The 26,665-nt window shown below is 44.5% G+C and overlaps 1 protein-coding gene across 2 annotated transcripts in view; it reads left to right on the top strand.

Annotated features, from left to right (window-relative positions):
* Positions 1-21,654, top strand: part of LOC132986890 (SH3 domain-binding protein 4) — a 30,233-nt gene extending 8,579 nt beyond the window's left edge. The window contains exons 2-6 of one of the 2 annotated variants that reach the window (XM_061053569.1): positions 2,048-2,102; positions 6,170-6,381; positions 7,205-9,564; positions 18,454-18,642; positions 18,813-21,654. In XM_061053569.1, the coding sequence (XP_060909552.1) occupies positions 6,258-6,381; positions 7,205-9,564; positions 18,454-18,642; positions 18,813-19,037 (2,898 nt within the window). In that variant the 5' untranslated portion in view covers positions 2,048-2,102; positions 6,170-6,257 and the 3' untranslated portion in view covers positions 19,038-21,654. The remainder of the gene's footprint in view (positions 1-2,047; positions 2,103-6,169; positions 6,382-7,204; positions 9,565-18,453; positions 18,643-18,812) is intronic. The other variant, XM_061053568.1, reaches the window with a different exon arrangement.
* The last annotated feature ends 5,011 nt before the right edge of the window (positions 21,655-26,665 follow it).

Raw genomic sequence — 26,665 nt, 5'->3', positions numbered from 1 at the left:
GTCGCTCTGAGGACACAAACTGTGATCCAAACATCATCAAACAAACCCCCCCCCCCCCCCCCCCCCCCTCTCTTCCTTCAGATTCAGCAAATACAGCTGAGGTTTTTATGATTTCTAATGCTGGTAAATTGTTGAGTAAAAGACTTGAAGCTGCGGTCAGAAATGTTGGAGAAAGAGGCAAGAAAAAGCATAGTCATGTGTTTTGCAGTTGTTTCATCCGCTTGTCTGATTTCTTTTCAAAGTCAGTATTTAATGCATCAAAACTAAAGATCTATTTGTGACCACGGCCTGTAGTGAGGGATCCAAACCTCCAACCCTTCTGTCTGTTTTCTCAGATGAAGGTGAGCATCCTCTCTGCACAATCAGCTGATCAGAGTCGCTTTGTGTTTAGTGAATCTGGACTATAAAAAAACATTTGGCTTCATCTCCTCCTGGGATCCCCCTCACGACCAAAATACACACACACACGCAATCGCACAGACAGGAAGTGACCCGCCGTGTAAAAGGATCAGGATGGATGACGGCTTCATACAGCGCTTCCTCTGCAGGGACACTGAATGAAGGACTGACTGATTTTTATTTTAAACACGGACGCTGTCTGTGCGGAGAGATGAAGCGTGCTAATCTGCTTACGGTGTCTCTGCGGGGGTCAAGGCGCTTCCGCTCCCGCCCGCCCACGACAAAGATCACCTCACGGCCCTGACAGGAAATGAGAGCAGAGAGGTTAGAGGAGGGCAGACAAGATTACAATTTAATATTCATAGCTCTAGTTTGTGAGGGGAGAATCCCATCAGTCAGAGGCTGCACTTAACACAACAGAGTCCCCCCCTGCTCTTCCTCCTCCTCCTCTTCCTCCTCCTCTCCATCATCCTCCTCCTCTTCTACCTCTTCTTCCTCTTCCTCCTCCTCCTCCTGTTCCTCTTCCCCCCTCCACTCCTCCTCCTCCTCCTCTTCTTCCTCTTCTTCCTCCTCCTCCTCCTCTTCCTCTTCTTCCTCCTCCTCTTCCTCCTCCTCCTCCTCCTCTTCCTCCTCCTCCTCTTCCTCTTCCTCTTCCTCCTACTCCTCCTCCTCCTCTTCCTCCTCCTGCTCCTCCTCCTCCTCTTCTTCCTCTTCTTCCTCTTCCTCATCCTCCTCCTCCTCCTCCTCATCTTCCTCCTCCTCTTCCTCTTCTTCCTCTTCCTCCTCCTCCTCCTCCTGTTCCTCTTCCCCCCTCCACTCCTCCTCTTCTTCGTCCTCCTCTTCTTCCTCCTCCTCCTCCTCTTCTTCGTCCTCCTCTTCTTCCTCCTCCTCCTCTTCCTCTTCTTCCTCCTCCTCCTCCTCTTCCTCCTCCTCCTCCTCCTCTTCTTCATCCTCCTCTTCTTCCTCCTCCTCCTCTTCCTCTTCCTCCTCCTCCTCTTCCTCCTCCTCTTCCTCTTCCTCCTCCTCCTCCTCTTCTTCCTCCTCCTCCTCCTCGTCCTCCTGACAGTCTGAAGGTTTACAGGACAGCGGTCGGTGGCCCGAGGCTGCCTGATGGAGGATCTGTGGCAGTAAACTTCTCTGCAGAGAGCAGTACAAACAGAGAAACGAGCACATTATCTCCTCTCAGCCTGCAGACCTGAATTCTGCAGCAGTTTTATTGGAAAGTCTGGATATCTGTTCCATTTTAAATTATTCAGAGTTTTGTTTCCTCTTCCTCTAACGACCAAGAACTTTTTGATTTGTTTTGTGGGTGGGAAGTCAAAAACAAGTCAGTATGTAAAGGAATGAAATCATTTATTAAGGATGTTTACTTCCTGCTTCAGTGACGGAAATATCAGGTGCTGATTTATTTTCTAAAACTGTCCCGTAAATCACTTTATGTTTACTTTCTCACACTTAAATATTCTTTATCATTTTGGTCGTGATTGAAACTATTTTAATAACAATAATTGAACTTTTGCAAATGTGGAGCAGACTCTATGTCTCTTATATCCATGCAAATGAATCGAATGTGCTTTGTTATTTCATATTCACACTGAGTCTGGCAACTTTGGAAACCTTAAGATCTCTGTTATCTTGTCTTCTTTAGAGTCTGTAGAAGTGACGTGATCCTCATTCTTCCGACCTGTGTGCTGCTCAGTGTGGTGAGCGTTAGTTATTTCAACTGCTGTGAGCTTATCTGTTGGGCAATCGTCTTTTGGTCTCAGGAGAAATGTATCCTTAGATCAACATTTCTTCTCTTTTCTTGAGCCAGGCATTTCTTGTGAGTCTGGCATGCAGTGTGTTGCTTCAAGTCGTATTCTCCTCCATGGACGATTTAAAAAAAAAAAAAAAAAAAAATCTGGCAAATGTTGCAAAAGACTTTCTGGGAATCGCCCTCCACCAGCTTCCCCCAGCAGTATAAATACTTTCCCAGCGTCTCCTTCCTTTGTCTTTGGCTGTGTCGTATTTTGCCAAAAAGTACATCCCTGTAGCTTGTGTCTTTGTTTTGTGGCAGCGAGGCATAAAGCAGGCAATGAGGCTGGGGACAAGTTGGCGAACCCTCGCCCCCCACGTGTGTGCTGATTGATTGACATCTGGCCATGGGGATCGCCTTCTCTTGCCTTCTACTCAGCCATTGGATGAAAGCCAGGTGTTAGAAAGGCGACTGTCCTGCACTTTGGAAAACTGAAGCCAATCAAATGCTGGACATCGACTCAGTTTGCATGACGCGGGACAAGTGATGAAATGCTGTGCAGTCCCGCACAGCGCAATCAAATCACAGAAGAGCAGACTTATGGGATTTATTTTGATTCGTTTTTTATAACTTTTGAACTTTGTCCTGCCTCCCAAACATCCTCCTGAGACTCAAACTCAAACATGAGCCCTAAAAACATGAATTCAGCTGCAGGCTCTTGTTTCTGAGTTGTTGAGGAAAGTACCGACATTAGAGCAAAGCTCTCCTCGTGTTAATTCCCCCCCTGATGAGAGTAAACAGTTAAACTCTGCTCGGTGTTATTAGAGGTGCAGAGGGAGAGTTAGTGACACACTCAGCCTCTCAGATGTTTTTACACCAACATGAGCAGATTTACATGCAGGATGCCCCCACCCACCATTGTTCTGCAGAGGGGAGGGAAACATTGCACCAAGGTTTGGATATCTGCTGCAGACCACCCAGAGTTCACATCTGACCCCACCTCACCCACCTCCCACTCTCAACCTCCCCAGATCCCCCCCCCCCCCCGTCTCAAAGAGATGAGATCCAGACGTTTTGAAGGCGCTGAACGCAGAGCTCACTGACATTGATATGGGTCAGAATAGAACGTATCATTTCATGTGAAACTGATATATCTGGATCAAAGACAACTCTAAATGTCAGCTCAGCAGCTTTTAGACAGACTGATGGAGTTCAACAAGCTTCAGAGGTGAAGGAAAAACGATGAAGACAGCAGAGAAACACAAAGGAACACATGGCAGACAAATGTAGGCAAGTTTATTATAAAGCACCATTCTTACATAAAGCCTCATATTAATCGTGTAATGTTTGAAAATTGCACACATTTGTCTTTGTATTTATTTTTAATTAGTCAGACGTGACTCTGTCTGGCCCACCAAATTAAAATGTCTTCATATTCATAGACCTCTTGCCTTTGATTCATGACACTTTTTGCACAGTTTTTTTTGCCTTGTCTGCTACAAATTGTTTTGATTCATTCACATTAATTAATTTTGTCATTAATGAATCATCACATTATGTTCGTCAGTTGTCCTTACTGGAGGATACTTGTTGAGTTGCTGCTTTGGAGGTTTTTGTTCTGCTCTGTTAGTCAAAGTTAGTAAAACCATGCTGTTGATCCAATGAGGAAAACTTCTGTGGTCCTTTTATCAGGTGACGCTGCTGCCTGTACGACAACCTGTAAAACAACACACAAAATATCATCGATGTCTGCAGTGGATCGGCTGAAAACGTGATCGGGACATCCCTATCACAAAGTGACATAACATGCTGCAGCTCGGGAGACGAGGATTTCTATCTTTGTTGCCATGGCATCAAACAGATATTGATATTGTTTGATCAAAGTTTAAAATTGTGGTATTGTGACAACACTAATTACCAAGAGTGCTTTAGCCAACAGTTAATTAAAAACTTAATATGTAACTGGCAAAACAAATCCATAAAGAAGGATTGAAACCTTCCTTTATTATCCTGAAAATCATCATTTATGGTGTGTTTTATCTACAGCCTGATAGCTACATCACAGACAGATTTTCTGCAGAATAAAGTGTATAATCATGTTTTCTGGTTTGCAGAGTAGTTCTGTCTGTAGAAGTGTGTCAGTAGTGACTCTTCCTCCTCCTCCTCTTCCTCTCTGAGTAGAGAGTCTTCCTCGAGCTGACACTGGTATGAATTATGGATTCAGAAAGAGCCTGGTGTCTCTCAAACTGCCCTGTTCCACTGACCCACATCTGCTGTTTGGACCTGTCTTGTTTCAGCAGAATATTTAATTCCTCTACATGGTTTGAATTAAGGCTGAATCAATATATCTCAATATATATGAAGATATATATTTTCTAATTTGAAGATTTATTTTTGTGCTTTTTTTTCCCCTTTATTTGATAGGACGTGGATAGAGTAGGAAACAAAGGGAGAGACAGAGCGGGTAATGGCGGAAATATAAGCTACTTGGGTGGCCCGCGCTGACGTGAATGCAGCTTGTTTTGAATACAGGAGAAATACGAGCAAGCCATCATTTAGAAATGAGATCACATGTATGTGTGAATGGATTTTTGTTCCCGTAAACCATGCTGCCTTCGACGTAACCACAAGACCAGCCCCCAAAATGTTCAATAATTGGGGGCTTTTTTTTTTTACTGGGGTTATGGATACTTTTTGATACCAAGTTCCTCGTTCACTAAAGGATTGTGCTGCTTTTTCACCCGCTAAACCCGTCTAATTCACAAAAGACACAAAGGGTTAAATTCTCCCCTAACTGAGCTGCCGAGCAAACAGCGTCTCTGCACGCCATTCGTGTTTCTATGTATTTAAATTAGGGTCAATTGATAACAGTTTTTCTCCAGGGCCGATACAGATTAATTCATGTCGACACTGATAATGTGTTCTGTTTGTTCTTCAATGACTTAAAAAAGCTGTGAGTTCACTTAGAGAGAAACGTGCAAACACTTCTTCAGCTTCACAGAAATCAAATGTGAAAAAGAGCCTACACTAACTTGATGAATAAATAACTCTGTCTGAACATTAATCAGACATCAGTGAACACTCCGCTGAAAATTATTTATTCTCTTTTCTCAGATCTTAAACTCTAAGCTGTTTTCCTGATCTGAACATTAAGTCTGTGGTTGAGAGGATCAAATATATTAAGGAGACTTTAAAAATGCACTTATATATACACACACATATCCTGCAGTGTATCACTGAGTGTGTTCATTAAAGCACCCTGAGAACTGAAAAACACGTCAGATTGAAACATCCAGGCATCAACACGTTTAAAGAAAAACAAACAAGAGGATGTTTAAGTCTTAAGTTTCTCTTTTTCTGTAATTTATTATAAAAAAACATTATAACCAGCAGGTCCCGAGGAGAGCTAGGGCTTTACTGGTCTGGTCAAACCGCCCACTCCACAGAGAGTTTGAGCTTTTACCCTCATCAGGTCGTCGTTTCAGAGCTCCTGTGAGGAACACTAGAAGACCCCGGGTCTCATTTGTCCCCAATGCAATTACTATCTTAAATAGTAATCAGCCCTCTGGTTGCTCTGTTTGAACTTTAACTGCAGATTTGCACACCTCCACTTTGCACTTTACTCACTTTGCTAGGAATTCCAATTTCGGTTTGAGCCCCATGTGTTGAGGCTGTAGTCCTCAAAGCAGGCAGCCCAGGTTTGAGCACGGCCTGTGGTTCCTTCTGCACTCTCTCTCTTTCTCTCCCTGATTTCTGACTCTATCCATCCTCTCTAAATAAAGACATAAAGACCAAAATTAAACCTTGAAAAAATACACTGGCGACGTTTTGTCCAATTCAGACACTGTGAAGGAGTTTTCCTGCAATTTTTGGTAAATTGAAATGTTACATTTCTTTTCCAAGATTGGGTGTCTAGGACTTTTATTTTGGTTGCCATGGTATCCAACAGGCATCAGCATCATTTGATTTTTTTTGTTTCTGGTATCGTAACATCCCTAATCAGTTGAACAATCTGCTGTTTTCTGATTCTTTCAGAGGTCATGGGAGGTTGTTGATGTCTGACCCGGCCTCCATCAAAGGAAACCCATCAGAGTAGCTCGAAGACACAGCGACGGCTCCAAACATGGCCGCTCATCGAATCAGAGCCACGGCCACAAACAACACGTCTCTCCCTCGCTGCAGGTCTGAGGGGACGCTGATCGACCTCAGTGAAGGAGTGTCAGAGGCCAGCCTGACGGATGTTAAAGGTCAGCATGTGTGTCTGTAGTTTTATTACGGTTTCGTTCATTTGTGTGTGCATGCAGCCTGGGATTAAAGTGACTTAAATGTGCATGACAAGATGTCATATTTGTTGACCGCTGGCTGCAGGAGTTTTAATATCAATTGAGGCAGGGACACGACTTCTTCAGGGACGATCAATGTATCCACTCCTAACCTAACCTGCTGCGGCTGTCATTGGCTGGAGGAAACACACCAGCTCCCCGCTCAGAAACCAAAGAGTCAACCAAAACGTGAAAATCCAATCAGAGGACAGAGTCTCTGCAGACACAGTCACTACCACACATGTACGGAGGGCCCTGAAGTGATGATTTAGGGACATTACTTTTGTACAAGTCTATATTTTATGTTTTGGAAAAAGCCACTGAATCTGCCTTTAACCTGAAAGAAGATTTCTTCAATGATCCTTTCCCAGTTTTTACAGTATCTTGGCCCGGTTGAAGCATTTAGAAAACTGTGAGAACCGTGTGTCGTACAGGTAAACGGTTAAGTTTGACACTGAACTGATAAAACATGGAGCAAACAGTCAAAAGTTTCATACGTTAAAGCCAAATCTGATTTGATTTGACAGCAAATGAAAGGATTCCCCACACACAAGATGGCTGAACTAAGCGATGAATCTTCTCATTTGCTGTTTCCCGCCATCACCACCAGGCCACACCATCTACAAACAACATGCAGCAACATTTCACCTCCGAACCCTAAAGCTTTAGTCCCACACATTGTTTCCTCTCACGTGATCTTCAGCACATGTCATCTACCTCTACCTGACACTTTTGTTTTTTCTTCCAGTGCCTTCTCCCAGTGCCTTACGACTGGACACAACGGCCTCCTTCGGTACTGCCAGAGAAGTGGTTGCCATTAAGGACTACTGCCCATCCAGCTTCACCACGTTAAAGTTCTCGAAGGGAGACCGCCTCTACGTCCTGGACTCTACAGGAGGGGAGTGGTGGTACGCCCACAACAACACAGAGATGGGTTACATCCCCGCGGCGTACGTGGAGCCCATCAACTACAGAGACTCGTCGTTCAGTGACAGCGGGATGATCGACACTGTGGGAGACTGTAACGAGGAGGCGGCCAAAGAGATGGACCTTCTGGGAGAGTGGGCGGGAGTGATCCTGAAACCAACCACCTTCCAAAACGGAAATCCTTTTGGAACAACTAATACCTCGACTAACCCTTTCCTAAACGGGGGTCCTCAGAGTTCGCTGGATCAGAACAGCAATGAGAAATCCGTGGACCTCCTTCTGTTTGATACGCTCACTCCTTCAGTGCCAAACTCCACCAGCAGCACGGCCGACATTAACGGATTTGGTGGTGGTGTTTTTAACTTGAACGCTATCAGTCCCTCTGTAGGGGCGGGACAAACGCTGCGCAGGGACAACCCGTTCTTCAGGAGCAAACGTTCCTACAGTCTGTCTGAGCTGTCCATCCTGCAGGCTCAGTCTGACCCCCCTCAGGCCTCCAGTTTCTTTGGAGGCCTCAAAGCTCCGGCACCTGAACAGTTCCAGAGCCGGGAGGACTTCAGGACAGCGTGGCTTACCCACCGCAAGCTCGCCAGGTCCTGCCACGACTTGGACTCGCTGGGCCAGAATCCAGGCTGGGGTCAAACGCAGCCTGTGGAGACCAACATCGTCTGCAGGCTGGACAGTTCAGGAGGGGCCGTTCAGCTTCCGGACACCAACATCAGCGTCCACATACCCGAGGGTCACGTGTCCCCGGGGGACACCCAGCAGATCTCCATTAAGGCTTTGCTCGACCCGCCGCTGGAGCTGAACAACGACCGCTGTACCACCGTCAGCCCGGTTGTGGAGATCAAACTCAGCAACATGGAGACCAAAACCACGGTCACGCTGGAGATGAAGGTGTCAGTGGTGGTGAAAATGGAGAGCAGGCAGACGACTCAAGTCCTGTGTGTGAGGAGTGACTGTAAAGAGGGGCCTTACACACCTGTTCCTCAGGCATACCTGTATGGAGACACAGTGCAGGTGTGTCTGGACAACCTGGAGCCGTGCATGTATGTGTGCGTCGTGGCTCAGTCCCAGTCCTTACCTGCAGACTCCACAGTTTGGGAACATGTGGTTAAAAAGATCACTTTAGGGGTTTATGGTCCCAAACACATCCACCCGTCCTTTAAGACAGTCGTGGCGTTGTTCGGTCATGACTGCGCTCCAAAGACTTTATTGGTGAGTGAGTTGGGTAAACCGGTGCAGTCCTCTCCGTCGGTGGTGCTGCAGCTTTGGGGTAAACATCAGTTTGTGTTGTCCAGACCGCAGGACCTCCGGGTGGATGTTTACTCCAACATGGCCAACTACGAGGTGAAGTCCAGCGACCAGGCCAAGGTGGTGCGAGGCTTCCAGGTTAAACTGGGAAAAGTCAGCCGACTCGTCTACGTCATGGCCTCAAGAAACACGGACGATGTTTCAGATTTCACTTTAAGAATCCAGATCAAAGACGACAGAGACTGTATCCTGGCGCAGTTTTGTGTCCAGACACCGACACCTCCACCCAAAGCAGGTCCAAAGACATCAGTGCAACGGCGCTTCCTCAAGAAGAAGGAAGTGGGGAAGATAGTCTTGTCTCCTCTTGCCATCGCCACCAAATACCCCGTTTTTCAGGACCGGAGGATAAATAACCTGAAGTTTGGAAAATTAATCAAAACTGTCATCAGGCAGACTAAAAACCAGTACTTGCTGGAGTACAAGAAAGGAGACTTTGTAGCTCTGCTGAGCGAGGAGAAGATCAGGCTGAAGGGCCAGCTGTGGACTAAGGAATGGTACATCGGATACTATCAGGGCAGGATGGGATTTGTTCACGCCAAGAATGTTCTGGTTGTGGGAAAGGTTAAACCCATTTATTTCAGCGGGCCGGACCTCACGACGTCGCTGCTACTGGAGCAGATCCTGAAGCCCTGCAAGTTCCTCACCTACATCTACGCCTCTGTAAGAACGATACTGATGGAGAACATCGGAAACTGGCGAGCATTCGCGGACGCCCTTGGCTACGTGAACCTGCCGCTGACACACTTCTGTCGGGCGGAGCTGGACAGCGAGCCGGAGCGAGTGGCGTCCGTGCTGGAGAAGCTGAAGGAGGACTGCAACAACGCAGACAGCAAAGAGAGGAAGTCGTTCCAGAAAGAACTCCTGATGGTGAGTTACAGCTTTGGCTTCCTCCTCTGCTGCTGTGACTTTGCATTTTCTCAGTCATTGTTTTGACAAAATGCAAATTGCGCTTCCTGATTTACGCTGTGAGAGTCAGCAGTGTCTCCCGTCCTTCATGTGTGTGATTAAATATCCATGTGCTTGAGCCGTTCTCTTCCTGGTCGGGGATTTCTCTCTAAGAACACATTTCTTTCTTCTTCCTGTTATCTCTCCATGGTTGCTCCGGGCTTTTTTTTCTTCAGGCCTTAAGGCTCAGAGTGTTGATTCTGCAGGGGGGGGGGGTCGATATGTGCTGTGTCGGCATGAGGTCTAATCAGGACCTGAAGAGCTTTGGAGATCAGCACAATAATCTGTCCATATACAGGCCAATGTTGCTGGAGTTAGAGCTGGTGTGTGTGTGTGTGTGTGTGTGTGGTTTGCTGATCTTCCAAATCAGATTGATCTCTCGGGCTGCTCCGATCATTTTCTATCTTTATGTACTTATGAATCAAAGCCTCGAGGGAGGAAACCATCCAAATGAAACAGAGCCTCAGACTTTTATTTGCAGTAGAGTCTTTAAAAAACGGGAACCCAGAAAGACCGACAGCTTTAATCTTCCTCAGATACACAAATGAGAGAAAATGTTTGACTTTGACTTGAATATCAGGCGGGAACTCTTCAGCAGACGTTTTCTTACCTATAATCAGCCACTACAAAGTGTTGTTTTCCAACGCAACAGCCTTAGAGGTGACATCTCTATACTACTCTCCGTGTGTTAATGTGTTAAATGTTTTATTTCCTGACAAAGGTTAGACTGTGTGTAGAACATAAATAAATACATGCCATGCAGGGATTAAGCACTAAATAACTTTCTTGTGTTTTCTAGCTTAGCAGTCAGTCAGAACGAGGGATGCAGTTTTAGTCGTCTAAACTTTTGAACGTCCTGACCCACTACTAGTCAAAACGAATAATTGACATGTTGGCCCTCGATGCTAGTGAAATATTGTGCTCAAACACCAACTCAGCCTCCTGTTAGCTGGGGCTATAGCCATAGACTGGATGTAGAAAATGGAGCTGTTGAAGTTGTATGTTAGGTTGATCAGAGCAGAGTTCAGCACAGGCATGTTGATGTTCTGGGCGAACCAAATGACATTGTTTACCTGCAGAGAGTTTTGAAGAAATGATGCTTGACTTTGAGTGTTTTCTTACCTTTCTTACCTGCCAATTAATGAAACAGGATTCAGTCTAGGATATGAGCCGGCTGGGAACAGTTCTTGTCAGAACTGAAATGGAACATAAATAAATAAACCTCTATAAAACTGAGGTTCTGGTTTATATTTCCGTCCCTGTTTGAAGTCGTATTTTAGAGTGTTGGTGATCGCTCTGAACCATCATCCTCACGATGTGTTCAGCCTCTCTTCCTCCGTCAGAGTTCACAGGCGTCTCTCAGCTGAAGTAACTCGGAGCAGAGACTCTGTAATTTCACGAGGTTCTAAACACTAGTTAGAACCATTTTTAGACGGAGAAACTGCAGCATGGGAGAGAACATAATGGAAGGTGGGGAGGGAAAACACGGCCTTTGACGGAGTCAGAGCTGCACGATTCATGTCTGAATACAGGTTTGTTTTTTGTTTCTTCCTTCAGGATCACACAACACTACCGCGGACTAAAGCTAATTAGAACCCACGCAGACTCTTTGTCGAGGAAACACATGATGTGCTGTGTGTTCCTCCTGCAGACTCAGACGTTGGTTTTGAAGATTTTGTTGTGAGTGAGCGTGGAGCTGAGTGAGACTGAAAACTGTCAGATAAAAGACTTTTCTTTCCGAATTAACGGCTCCCTTTGTCACAGAGGAGATCTCTGATGGTTTACTGCTGTGTCATTTAAAATGGGATGGACTCTGTTTATAGATTAAAGCAGCAGAAGCGTCTTTGTGCTCAAACGTCTGAGTCTTTTCTGCCCGCCTCTGATTGTTGTTGAAGTAAAGCTTCATCAGCAGGACGTGAACACACAGACAGTGAAGTGCGTTTGTACTTTTAGAAATGTCCATCCCTTCTCTATATAATTACCTCCAATGTGGCCGGTTTATTTATATCATATAAAGAATCCAGACTATCTCTATGCCCAAACCAAGATAATCTGAATCTTTTTTTGTCATTTTCTCCAAATTGTTTTCCAGTAACCAGGGCCCTGGGAATTTAGTTTGGTGCGCTTTGGCGCCCACCGAAGGTTTCTGAGTGCAACTGCACTTTCGGAAAACACACACAGGGCTGTTAAAACCTTCCCTATGAGACAACGTGCATTTGGTGACAAACAGAGAGTGAAGCCGGCAAAGACGTGAGAAGCCAAAGAACCACGTCGACGTGCCAGATTTTGAGCAAATCGGACTCTGCAAGCGTCTGCAGCTCGTTGTTTGTAAACTGCTTGCAGTGTTTGTTCCCCTCAGTCCGTAGGGGCTTGGGTTGTGAACTGGAGGGTTGCCGGTTCGACTCCCGATGCGGACTATAATATGGAAGTTGGTCTGGTAGCCGGAGAGGTGCGAGGGCACTTCCCAAACAGCTCTGGAGCTCCCTGTGAAGCAGCCCCCCTTTCACTCTGACATCTCTCTATTAATGCATGTCCACAGGTCCTGTTAGGTAATGTGTGTGTTTTGGGCGTGTGTGTGTGTGTGTGAGAAGCATGTCTCTAATGACAAAGTGTAAACCAGAATTCCACCCTCAGGGATTAATGAAGCGCTCACAATAAGCTGAAATACAAACATATCCACCGTGTTGCTAGTGCAGGTAAACTGTAAAAACACACTCAAACTCTGCTCATGAAAACGTGAATTAGAGTTTAATCACTTCAGTGTCAGGGAATACTTTGTTCATGTTTCTATATTCAGTTTGTTTGTGCATTTTGATGATTACAGATATCAGACTTAAGTGTTTTCTCGCCCATATCTGATTTCTAAATCTAGAGCATCAAACTTGTGCAAATGTGGTCATCCTTAAAATCTCTCTGTGAAGTTCTCGAACACCGCAACTGTATTGGTATCTGTGTGTGTGTGTGTGTGTGTGTGTGTGTGTTCGTCAGCAGTGTGGTGTGAAATTAAGCAGATGGTGTTTTTGTAGCTTTTGACCTCAGGAGAAAACCTTGCGACAAAGTGTGTCAGATGACGCATTCAGCAAGACAACTTCTCAACTTCATTTTGTTGTTTTGATGCCATATAGGTAACTTTGAAATATTTTACTTTATACAAAGAATAAAAACATTTGACCATGCAGCAAGACAGATAACAAATCTCCAAAAGGCTTCAACAACACAAACACGACTCAGGGGTTAAAGGTCAGTGACTGAATTAGCTGAGGTGACACTTAGCAGACAGCTAGCAGCTCCCACCTGTCACTCAAAGAGGACACAGCCTCTAATTATACATCACTTACAGCCTTAATAGAATGTCAACAGGTTAGTTGTACAGTTTTCATGAAGAGAGAAATGATCTCTAGAGACAAAAACAGTTTTCATACCAGGCTGTAAACATGTTTATTTCTGCTATAAAGTTTGACATTTTATCATGGGGCTCTATGGAGACTGACCCACTACAGGAGACACACTCTAGTGGACACTGGAGGAACTGCAGGTTTCGCATGATTCTTCTTTATTTGCACCAATAAATTATGTCAAAGTCAAATGTGCAAGGCTATTTATCGTGATCTGATGCTGCTGGATTGTTGTTTTTTAATGCAGTAAGGATGGCTGTCAAATTTTCCCGCTCTTTCCGTACTTTGATACCACTTTTAAAACTTTCAAATAATCTGTTTTTCTAACGATCGATAGTATCAGAAAGTTCAGACGCTTTAAAAAGCTACTTCTATTTCATTGGACAGGTGGGTAGGAGAGGAATTAATCCAACAAAATAAAAAACAGCAAACTCCGCACATTTTCTAAGTTAGACAAAGACATCGGCAATGATTTGGAAATGTTGCCAAAGTTTTTGTGTTTGTGTTGTGAGTTTCTTCAGAGGTTATTCAGTGTAACACGGTCAAATCAGAATTTCTCCCCCCGATCAACACAGATACTTTTTTTTAGATTCTCATTCTGAAAGTTCCCAGGTAGCACCATCTCTGTGAATGAATCGGTCTTTGTGTGAATCAGTCACATGTGCATGTTGTTTGTTGTTTTCTGCGTCGTGTTGTTGTTGTGTTTAGACGAGGGAAAGGATCCAGTGTGTGTCTGTTGGATCTTAGTCCTGCAGATGTTTCCTGCCACATTGTTCTCAAACTAAACAGACGCTGCAGACGTCGACCTGCGGGCGCCTGCAGACTTCCCATAATCCTCTCTGACCCAGACCCCCTGTGCACATGTCACATTGGTAGCTCAGCGTTATCTGCTGCAGGTGAATTATGGGACACACAGGTCCTAATTTGTGTTTTAAACAGCGTGCAGCGACACAACAAGAAGACAATGAATGAGATATGAATAATTCAGACTGTAGTTCTTACTCTGTGGTTTTAAACATTTAAACGTGTGACCTGAATATCTGAGAGAACACTCAGTGGTTTATGCAGAGCGCTGGCTGGCACAGGGCGATTTACAAGACTTCAAGGAGGGTCAAACATAAAATGATGTTTTCTGATGGAGAGTTAAAAAGGATTTTTGAACAACAATAAAAAGTCTTAAAACATGAATAATAATTGATCCTTCTTCTTATCTGATGATGTTTGCAGCAGACAAGCTGCATCAAAGCTGTGAGGAATATTTAACATTTTCCAAACTTCCATTTAAAAAAAAAAAAAAAAAAAGATGCCGGCTGAATAGACTCACGGGGGGCTGAGGAGACGAGGACTGCCAGACATTTTTAGATCCTAAATATCCAACATGTTTGAAATAAGTTGGGGCGTTCCCAGGCGATCGCCGAGCACATCGGGGACGGTAAGATTTGAAGTTTGCGCCGCTCACACTGCAAGATCATCTGGGCAGATAATCGGTTCCGAGCAGCCTCGAGTCGGGAGCGACCCCGCCATTGTCGGAAAGTGAGCCAGGCTTTACACTTCAGTTCAAGAGATTTACTTTGAAAAACCTGCCAGCTGTTGCTGCTTCCTGTTTGTGTGAGACGACAGCACAATGCACTGCAGTAGTGGGTTTACATCAGCTTTGTGTAGCCTTTTACCATAATACCAACAACAACAAAAACAAGATTAGTTATGATGTAAAAATATCGGAATCACTACAAACGTATCAGAATTGGATCAGAACTGAAGAAAAGTAGATGTGTGAATCTCTAAAAGAAGTATAAATCAGGCTTTACAGAATGGATTTAAATACAGTGACTGGTCAAAGTGACAGTAACTTAAATCCAATGAGTGTAAATGAAACATGTGAAACCTGAACGGGAGGCTTTACATTAAAGTGATGATCAGTGACTTTAAACAGCAGCTGCAAAGATCTTCTATTTCCGTTCTGTACACACGTCCCGATTTCTCTCTCTGCGTTATCTTCATCCTCCCTTCCTCTTTTTCTCCTTCACTTCCTCCTCCCCCCTCCTCCCCCTCACTGGGTGTGTCTCTCTGCTTCTTTTGGAGTAATTGACTGAAGTTCGGATCGGTCCCTCTCTGGAGATTTGTTCTCGTTCAGGAATGTGGGAGTTTTATTTCTGAGCCGCTTCATGAAGAATGAACGCAGAGCTCAGACGGAGAAACACGCGCTCTCTCTTTATACAAAGTGATGTTTTCTTACTCTGATGTTGTTTCTTAAAGTATTTCATATCTAATGACCTTAAAGTCGATACTGTACAGATCTCCGCTGTGTCTCACGTCTCACGTGTTCCGCTCTCAAACAGGAAGTCCTGAGAGGTGCGACATTTAAAGCGATTCCAAAAAAAAAGAAAGGTTCCTGATTTGTCCAGAAGTTTTTCTAACTCTGCTCATGAGAACATCTCAGAAACAAAAACTTCAGAGTGTTTATGTAATAAGAAAATAAACAATCAGTACCGACCTTTTATTGATCGTTCTGCTCACTGCCACGTCGTTTATGAAAGATTATTCAGAGCTTTATATGACTAAGATCAGCACAGCATGTACTTTAAAAGACGTCAACAAGGAGTGAGATGAATTTGATTTATGAGCTCACACTGTTCTGTAAGGATGCGGGGGAGAGGATCCTCTGTATCTTAAAGTTATTCCAGAAAGATAACCACTAAAATCACAGGTGATCAAACGCTAGGAGGGAAATAAGAACGACCCTAGTTACAAGCCAAAACAAAGAAGCTCCCTTTCCTAAACATTAGAGAGAGAGTGGACATGTGGGAAAGGAGCCACAGGTTCGGACAGAGGTCACCCACTCTGGAGGACGCCTCGGCTTTATCATTTTTAAACTTGTTTTCATGCAACACTCTCATGTGGCAGGTTTGAATCCTCCTGCTCGATTACAGCACATTTTAGGTCACACTAAACACATTTAGCATGTGTTGATGACATCATAACATTGTGATGAGGTGAAAGACGAGAGCCTCAGCTTTCTGCTCCAAAAGGAATGACTGATTTGGCTTCTATACTTTTCATTTCAGGTCAGTTTAAAACAGCTTAATGCAGACGGTGATGTTTCATGGCCTTCTGCAGGAGGAGGTCTGTGTGTAAAGGGTTAACGCCTCCTCAAGTTTTTTTTAAAACATTTTTTGACCTTTGTTGATAAAAAAGGTGAAGAGTTTAAGGGAGGCAGCTTTCAAACCAAACTGGAAAAGGAATGAAAGTGCAGAGAGGCACAGATGGAGAGTGAAGGCTGCAGATGGGAGAGGTGGACGAAGTCAGACGGAAAATGAAGACGGGATAGAAAAATAATAAAGAGGAGATTGAAGAGGAGAGACGGCGCGTCAGTCTGCAGCCGAGAGCGAAAAAAAAAACGAAACACGAGCACGATGGAAACACCACGTTCATCAGAAAAGCTCACACTCTGTTACACCCAGGGTTCACTCTGTTGAAGGTGTGTGTGTGTGTGTGTGTGTGTGTGTGTGTGTGTGTGTGTGTGTGTGTGTGTGTGTGTGTGTGTGTGTGTGTGTGTGTGTGTGTGTCTGAGTGTGTGTGCGGACATGATTGCTTCATTTCCACGTTGACGTTATCTCCAAAAAAACGTCTACAGGAATTTTGTTCCCGTTCTGACGAGCAGCTGATTTATGCAGCCTCGGAGCTGCAGGGCCACAGAGCTCTGAAGAACAGTCTGTGGCATTTAACTACCAAACACACACACACACACACACACACACACACACACACACACACACACACACACACACACAGAGTCTCATAATGTGCTCACACAGACCAGCTGACATTTTAAAAACAGCAGCGTAGCATTAAATCTGTCCTCTCTCTCTCTCTCTCTCTCTCGCTCTCTCGCTCTCTCGCTCTCTCGCTCGCTCTCTCTCTCTCTCTCTGTTTGTCTGAATCTTTCCGGATAAATTAAACTGCAGCGTCGCCGTCTGCTGCAATGTAATTATCAGTTTAAAATCAGACTCACATAGCCTCTCACTTTGATAAATACTTTACAACAAACATCAAAGATTTACAGCAAAAACAGAGGAGGGGACAAGAGAGGACGAGAGAGCAGACCCATAAACTCATTGGGATCAAAATAAGTGAAATTGAAAATTACTTCAAGAAAATCTTTGATCTTGAAATTCATCTTATCGCTTTCTCCATTATAAAATCCATTAAAAGCATGACATAAAACATTGAAGTGATTTGCTTTATTAAAGGTTTTTTTAATGGTGTCCAGCTTTCCGGAGGTTACAGAGAATAGAGCTAAAGTTTGTTGACATCGATGGTCCATATGTGTTTTCATCATGAATCCATAAAGCAGGTTTTTGCAGCTCTCCTCTTTATAGACTCAAACCTGTTGCAAGACAGGAAGTGACCCCTTTTATTTTTGCAGGAATTTCCTGTCAATATCCAGCGAGGAAACAGGTGTTCCTTCTCCTTCACTAACACTCAGGAAGACACTGAAACAAACAAACAAACAAATACACACAAAAGGTGTCACTGGGACTGAGTCTGGACACGTTCAGGGAGTTCAGTTGGTTTCCGAGCAGCTTCACCTTCATCGCACAAACATTCGGCTCATCTGATTGGCTCTCAGCCGCTCTGTTATCTCATCCTCATGAGAGTCGGAGAGGCTGCCGGAGCGATCGGCTGCATTCCTCACCCCGACCCCCCCCCCCCCTCCATATTCCTCCTCTTCCTCCTCCTCCTCCCTCCACATCCTGTCGTTCCAAACATTCCTGAACATGAGGCTGAAGCCAAAACTGGAGCTTTGAGTTCACCTCCACTCTGAGAGTCAGCGTGTGTGTGTGTGTGTGTGTGTGTGTGTGTGTAGTTTGTTTTTGTGCTGTGCTGTCATTTATCTAGTCTGTATAAATACTGATGCTTTTTACACAACTGAAGTTCCTATTGTATAAATACAGTTAGTTGAAGTGGAAACAGCCCTCTGCGTGTGTGTGTGTGTGTGTGTGTGTGTGTGTGTGTGTGTGTGTGTGTGTGTGTGTGTGTGTGTGTGTGTGTGTTGTAACCAGGAGAGTAATTCCTGAGTGTTTCTGTCAGAGCAGCAGCAGCAGCAGGAAGAAAGCATGTGAAAAATGTACAAAGCTGAGATTTACAGACGGATTGTGAAGCAGGCGCTGGAAAATACCAGAGGATAAAGTCAGAGGAGTGAAACCAGCGCATGAACATTTAATAAGCTCTCTGTAGAGTTCGAGTCAGCCGTCGCTGATTTCCGCTCTGTTTTCCTCTCCTTCAGTCTGAGCTCGTATCTGGTGCTTCTTCACGGTTCACCTCTGCAGGACCCAGGATTTGAACCCGGGGCCTCCCTCCTTCCTGCCCAGCTCAGCTTTTCTCATGTATTTATTCCCTTTCTCCACCACTTCAGGCTCTGTTGAAGATGGACTGTCAGGGACTGGTGGCGCGGCTCGTCATGGACTTTGTGCTCCTGACCACGGCGGTGGAGGTGGCCGGACGCTGGAGGGAGCTCGCCGAGAGGCTCGCCAAGGTTTCCCGTCAGCAGATGGACGCCTACGAGGCGCCGCATCGTGACAAGAACGGAGTGGTGGACAGTGAGGTAAGAATGTTTAATAAGGTGTGTTTTTATTTGCTCAGGAGACTGCCTCTAGTGGACACTGGACGAACTGCAGTTTTTCGCTCGTATCTCACATACTGAGTTTATTTTAGTGATCGATAGAATCAAAAACTGCCCGCGCTGTAACCTTTTCCCTCTCCTCTCGTCTGCAGGCGATGTGGAAGCCGGCGTACGACTTCCTGGTCACGTGGGCAGCTCAGATCGGGGACAGCTACAGAGACGTGATCCAGGATCTTCACCTGGGCCTCGACAAGATGAAGAGCCCCATCACCAAACGCTGGAAGCACCTCACCGGCACGCTCATCCTCGTCAACTGCCTGGACGCCCTGCGGAGCTCCGCGTTCAGCCCCGCCTCTCAGGACGACTACGCCATCTGACCCCCGCCCCCCTCCTCCGCCTCCTCCCCCCTCCTCACCAGCGTACCTCGCTCTCCGGGAGCGTTTCAAACAGACGAGATGCTGCAGATTTGCAGTTTGCTCCCTTTGCGGTCTTCTGCTCGCCTTCAGCTCATTAGAGGCGCTGCCAGGCTGACCCCGCCTCCCCTCGGCTAGTGGCCAATCAACACAGAGCTGCGGTGTTGGTTCACACAGACTCTTTTAATAGTCCTGTCTGCATAGTTGTGTATTTTTGTACTCTTGTTATGGCACAGCATTTTATAAGGCTTCACTTTGAACAGTTTGGGTTAAAAACTGTGGATCAGACGCCAACAGAGACACTTTTTTCAGAAAAGACGCTTTTTAATATCGGATCCTCATCACACGTGTGTCAAAGCTGTTCTATTTATTTGTACAACAAAGAGAAAAGTCACTCTGTCTTCTTCTTCAGATTCTCTCACTGTGCTCCTTTTCCATCTCTGTAACCTTTAAAGGGTTATTCTGCTCGTTTTAAACCTCGGCTACCCGCTTATTTTTTTATATGTTTTGAGATCAAAAAAGCAACTCAAACAGACAAACAAAGGAGGCCGCAGTGGACCAGCAGTCTCTCTCTGTAGGGATCCTTTATGTTATGTTGTCACACCCTTAGACTAACAATCTTAGCCGGGATGTGACGAAACCAACAACGTTTAGTGGACACACTTTGATCCATCATGTTGCAGACACCACAGCCTGTTTCACTGCTGTGGTGTATGAATTTCAAAGTATTGATGGATTTCTTCAGTCGTTTAGACTCCAGAATGACGTAAAAAAAAAAAAAAAAAATCACAGGTTGAAAAAATACCAGAATGACCCTTTAAGTGCTGCCAAGAAAACAGAACCATGTTCTAGCTCTCTCTCTCCTCTTGTGCCAAAACATTTAGTCCATTAATTCAGGAGAAATAAATAAATTCAATCATCTATTTTCCTCGTTTGCAGAAAATAAGTTCAACAGTGTGCAGCTCTGGGTTGACACATTTGTGAGTTTTTTGTCTTTTATGTACAATCTTTTCAACGAAAATGTTAACTTTTCTGTTTTCTGACCACACTGGCTTTGTTTAAACGCTTCAGAGGTCATCTTGATGTTTGTCCACGTGTCCTCACACTGCTCCTGAGCTGTCAGCTTCATCGCTCCGTCTTCATCAGCAGATTCAGTTTGTTACTCGTGTCAGAGGCTGCAGATCCTTGACACACTTCTCTGCCTCACACAACATTTACAGACGATGCCACTGAAGCAAACTGTTTCATTTAGCGGCGAAGAAGGCTGTCAAAATGTTCACGACGTGCATTTTAAACGTTTACCAAAAAGCACTGACGCTTTACTAAAACTTCAGATCTTCAGTCACATTGTAAATCAAAAGCTGCAGTTAGAGAGAGAACTGTCTCAAACAATGCCAACATGTTTGTACATGTAAGACAGTGTGCAGAAGTTTGTCTGCATATTTGGTAATAAAAAACAATAAAGTAGCCAATATTGGGTGCCTAGGACTTCTGTTGCCATGGTATCCAAACGAGCATCAATGTCGTTTCATTTTGACTAGAATAATTTCAAAGTTTAAAATCCGGGTATTGTAACAAGGGAAGTAGGGAATGTTTTGAGGTTTTTTTTCTGTCTGTGACTAAAATGTTTTGAGAGGTGAGAGTTACATACTCACAGAGGGGTGCAAGCGTTAGATGTTGCATGGCGTCGGGCGCACAGCATCAGACGCTCGCTGTCCACGCTGCGTCCATTAAATATGAATTTCACTTTACCCCCCACATAAACAGAACGACATCCCGCTGCTTTTATTTTGAAGGTGGAGAAAAGGGAAGTGTAGTGTCTTGGTATCGATGAGACTTTGAGAGCGGTGCGCTGAATAAAGTTTTCCACCAGTCAAAGCACAACATGAACATTTCAGTCACAGATATGATCATTATTAATGCGCCTCCATCTCAACTTTGTCAAAAAAAACAAGCTCACAAACTCTGTTGAGTGAAGGAAGCTACAGAAAATCAAGTATGTTTTCAATTAGGACACTCCCAGCGCCTCATCGACCTTCCTCGTCCTTCTCGACGCGAGCGACAGAAAGGATCGCCCACGGGCTGCTCGGAAACTCTAATGGGAAACAATGTAATGGAGCTGATTCCATCTCTGAGGCTCGCTCACATCACATGCTGTTAGGACACATACTTACTCTTTAATCTTCTGCTGTGTGGTGACTAATAACTCCATCTGCTGATGAGGACATGTGAAACGACTGAAAGCTGCAGAATCAGTGAGTTTGGGTTCTTCAGTCAGCGATAAATCGACTCATTAATCTGTTAAAAGTTCTCTCCATCCTTACTCTCCATAAAACACCTCTTCTCTCTTCTCCTCTGTCGGGTATTTCTTTTTTCTGTTGAAGAACTTTCTACCAAAGTTTGCCAAAAATGTCCGCAGATCTGACACCCTGTTCTTGTTTTGACCACTAATGCTCTGTTTGTCTCATTGCTGCGTACTCTGTGCTCGTCCGTCTGTGACTCGCAAACCTTTGTTTGTTTTTGTTGTGACTGCATACTGTTACTGTGGAAAAGACTGAATAATAAAATGTAAATAATTGTACACACACTGACTTGAACCTGCTTCTGCGAACAGAATGTCACAGTGAGGTTTCTTATCAGGACTGGGGGAGAGCGACAGGCCGTCATGTGTCGTGCGCTATCAGCGTTCGCTTTGTGGAAAAAAACAACCTGGAAATACAGAGTGTGAGAAAATGTGCAGTGCAGGGACTCGGCGCGCTTTATCTCCTCTTTGTGTTTTTGACCTCGAGCAGCAGAGATCAGAGAGAGAGAGAGAGAGGGGGGCGACTGCAGCTCTGAAGACTCCAGCAGTGTGTTCACTCATGTTCATGCTGCTTTTGTTACGTCACATGTCGTCTGTCTGACGGATTGAACCGCTGCAGCAACCAAAATAGTCTTCAGTGTCCAATAAGAGCTTGACTTATTGTTTAATCTCCCTGCAGCGCTCCTGTAGATCACCTGAAGGCACAAATGTTCTTGTTCTGAGGAGAACAAAGATTATGAGTCTGTAGCGCTGATAGCATCCTTGTTGTTATTACATAGAGACGTTTTTATGGGAGGCTGGAAACACGTTTTAAAAGAGTGAACATTTCAACTTAATGTAAGTGAATTAAGCCACCGTGATGTTGGTTTGTGCCCTTCAGATTTGCATTGTTGCATTCATATAATTCTTTTGGGAGCCAGGGATGACCATATTTGGAAGAGAGGGGGGGAGCTAGAGCGAAACAGGAACTGGGAGATTATTCTAACTGTAGCTGGACAAAACAGGCTGTGGACAAAATGTTGTGACCGCGAGATGATCAGCTGATTCCTCCGAGTGTCTTTTAGAACAGTGGTAATCAACTGGTGGGTCGGGACCCAAAAGTGGGTAGCGGAATCGTTTTCAGCGGGTCGCGAATGTCTGCCTGAAAAAAAATAGCTGTGTCAAAAAGTTTATGGAGAGCTTTTAAAACATGCTTGTTTTATTCTGTACTATCACGTTGTAGTCCAAACCTCCACTTTTTAAAAAAAAATTAAATAAATCCAACTGGTCGAAAATATCAGAAATTTGGTTTGCGATTTATCATTAAGGAGTTGGCGGTGGGTCCTGAGGCTAGACCAGTTGAGAACCACTGTTTTAGAGCAAACTAACAGTGAACAATGACCTTTGTCGGGTTGCCATGACAGCCACTTTTCAATCACAGGAAGCCCCGTCCCAACTCCTCCCCTGCTTTCTGGTGTCTTTGACTCTAAATGGGACCATAGTTTACGAAATGAACATCATGCTGCATTGAAGAAAAATGTTACTGAGTGAATACATCAGCTAAAGATGTCTGCCCTGAGCAGCAGAAAGATCGATCCCCCCCTGCGGAGTCCAGACACTGGTGGTGGAGGCGTTAGCTGATGATGTCCTCCGAGCCTGATGGGATGAAGAATCTGATTGAACTGTGAAGACTGGGTGTGGATGAGAAGATGGTTGATGATGTCATCTGAGGCCGATTGGATGAACGATGATCTAACTGAAGAATGGGGATGAAGAAGGTGATGGTGGTGATGGGGAGATGGAGGGTCAAGGGTCAAATAAGTCATATTTCAAAAACACCTTCGAGTCCAGTCTGCTGGGATCAGGATCTCAATCCGCCTCTAAAGCCCTCATTAATCAACAGGTACACACAGATGTCTTCATATTAAGTGCGTAAACAGATTTCTAATTTAGGCACAAATGAGAGTGCACAGTCTTCACTCTCCTGCTTCTTTTCTCTGATAATTGGAGGGTTTTCACATCAAATGGTCCGTAACTATGCTTCTACTTTTTTCTCCCTCTGCCTCTCGCTCTGTGTGCCGTCAAGGCTAGCAGACCTTAATTAAATACACAGATTAATGGAGGGGGGAAAAAGAGCCAAAAGGAGTGGAATTAATTACAGCAGAGCTTGAGCTGACATGCTTCAGATCCTGGCCTGCAGCGCTGTAATGAGCTCCCCCCCCCCCCCGGGTGACAGCTCTGCTCGCAGCCTTCAGATCCTCCATAATCTGCACAAAGAGGAGACGCGTCGGCATGCTCGCTTTTTATTGTCATGTTCAACATGTCTTGGATTTTTACTTCCCTCAGATTTGGCTTCAGGCTTTAGCATCCAGAAAAATCCAATTGAATATTCTCCTTTCACACGATGCTGTGGAGTAATGTGTGGAATATTATCTAAAACCTGAAGCACCTGTAGCTCTCACTCCGTGCATCGAGTACAGGTCAGAATAGAAAAATTGAAAATCTCCTCTCTCCTGTGGGTTCAGAGCATGCTGCACATTTTCACACACGCAGGGTGAAAGTCTGTCTGATTGTGGCTCCCTCTCTGCTCTCGCCCCCTCATATATATTTCCATTTCCATAAAGCTGTTTCTAAATTTGGTCCTTTGTGGCGACCGAGCATGAAGCAGGAAATCAAAGTTCCTCAGAAAGTTGCTTTTCATCTTCCTCACATCAGAAAAGTTGTGATGTTTTATCTTTAAACTCCTCCCTGTTTTTTATTACCAGAGGCTGTAAAGGAGGAGCTAACAGATGTGGGAGGTGACAGAGGGGACGTGGAAATGAATCGTGAGACAAAGTTCCAGTCGTTTAAAGTTTGAACTGAGAGGTGAAGCAACAATGTGTAACTTTTCCACCTTAAAATAGTCGTTACAAAGACGACCTAATAGAACAATAAGTGTCAGAGATAATGGTGTCTCTCTCATGTCCAGTACAGTGGTCGCCTGATTTCAGCACTATTTAACTTTGGCAGCAGGGCGAGGTCATCGCTCGAGAAGTGCGGGGCTACGTCCTGTGAGACCTTTATTAAATGTTGTCAAATAAACACATTTTTAGATGGTCATGTTGATTCCATTCTGTGGTAACATTCAGTTATTGGGCTTCTTACACCAGTTTGACTTCCTCTGATTTGGGTGACTTGGAAATGTTCTGATTGGCTGTTCAGCATGCATACAGGAAGACACCGTCCGAATTCGTACTTGTAGTCTGAGTTTTGTGAATGGTGCGTTCAGGGTCGCACAGACACTCAGGAATTTGGTGTATCCAGCGCTCAGCCTCAAAACTTTTTTTTACAAGGTCTCAAAATATTTTGGTGACGAACTGATTCACAGTTTGTGTTTCAGTTCTTCCAGACTTTGACTTTCTAAAATGTCATTATGATGTATAGCCAAACAAGGTATCGATGCAGCCACCAAGAAGTGGTTAGTGGACTACTGATTTGAAGCTTCGAGTTCAGCTTTTTACTGTCCCCATCTTGGTTTTCGACCATCATTAGACGACAGGCTGCAGCTGGATTTACAAGATAAGTTAACTAAAGAATGGTTCGTAAGATCCGTTTAATTTGTTGCAAATTTTGGCCTAAAAAATGCTTAAAAAATGTTCTAATTTCCTGGAAGTTAGATCAAAATTGGCAGCGCAGCCTAAAGAAACCGATACTTAAATAGATGTTTGTTTACATCCAACAGCTAAAGACAAAGTGTTGAATAGATGAACCCCGCTGAGCTCTGACACCATGATGGGCCTCGTCTTATTTTCTGGCTCTTTCTGTCAGCAGCAGCAGCCAAATGTCAGTGAAACCACAGACGAGTCTGCCAGAGGAGCAGCATGTGTAATATCACTCTTTTTTTTTTTTAAATCTTTGAGCTGTCTCTTTCTGAGGCTGATTTCAGAAGAGCACAGAAACGGTCAGCATCAGTGATGGTGGTAACAGAAATCACATTACATTAGTCTGTAACGGTTATTTAAGACGATACAGTTACTGATCAAACAATGATCTCATTTATTGTGTTTATTTTAAGTTCTTTATTATCTGCATAACAGGAAAAAGGAAAAACACATCAAATGTCTCTTTTCATGCACGCTTGCACGTTACTTGTTTGACATTACTGAAGTGACATGACGTTGAAATTGGCTCGAGTCCATGATGGAGAAAACCAAAATGGCAGAGCGATTTCAATCAAAACAGCTTCTGAGGCTTGAAGATATCAACACCACTCTGAATTTGTTCGCAAAAGGACGAGAATGTGAAGAGAATAAAACTGCATTCATCTAAATTTAAAGGTAAAACTGTCATGGATAAGCAGCAGGTAGCCATGTTGTTCCTGCTCCTCTCTGCAGGGTTCTGTGTCTGCAGACAGAAGAACAGACGTCTGTTTGTTCTCCGCTGAAGGTGAGCGAGATCGAAACCTGGCAGAGAGGCCGACTCTCTCTGTGTACTCAGCACCGCCACCCCCCATGTGTGTCTGTGCATGCATCCACAGTCCACACTCTTAACCCTTTGTGAGTGTGTGTGCCCTAAACACACTCAGATACGAGGGTTTGTGTGGCGATAAGAGCGCCCACAAACAGAAGCCCAGCATGAAAGACAAGAGGCCACAGGCTGGCTGCTCTGTGTTTACACACACACACACACACACACACACAGGTGCAACAGGAGCTCAATGAAACGCAACACGCATGGTCAGGTAACATACAAATCTTTGAATGGAGGTTCCATGCTTTTCATTACCATGGGATTTTTAAACCATGAAATCAATCAATTTAGAAAGTAGCAAAGCTTTACAAAACGACGTCTCTTTTATGAAACAGGTGTGTAGGAAAGGAATGAATGCATTAAAAAATTGCAGACTTACTCCTGCACACTTCAGGACATATTTTTTATACAATTTAGAAAGTTTGTCTGCAATTTTTGATCATTGAAAACTAGAGGATTTCACTCTCTTTCGTCCCCTCATTTCCTGATACACACACACACGTCTTAATCATTGCAGCTTCATTTTGCATATTATTATAACGTCTTTAGACAACGATTTATGTCTCCAGGTTGTGACTTTAGCTGTACTGACAGTATTTTGTGAAAGTCACTCGATACTGAATCAATCCAGAGGAGTCATTCGCAGAGCTGCAGGGACCGAAGAGCATCGATTATCTGAGGACAGAGTCTACACACAGCGAGACAACAGGGCGGCAGACGTTTGGGGGCTTTCTCACTGTGGAGAGCATGATGTGGAAGTAGACTCGGAAATCAGCTGTCACAGCTGTACAGGGATGACAGA

The sequence above is a fragment of the Labrus mixtus genome, chromosome 13 (assembly GCF_963584025.1).
Source record: "Labrus mixtus chromosome 13, fLabMix1.1, whole genome shotgun sequence".
Lineage (NCBI taxonomy): Eukaryota > Metazoa > Chordata > Actinopteri > Labriformes > Labridae > Labrus > Labrus mixtus.
The sequence above is the reverse complement of the archived record's forward strand: the minus strand, read 5'-3'. Positions and strand labels throughout refer to the sequence as shown.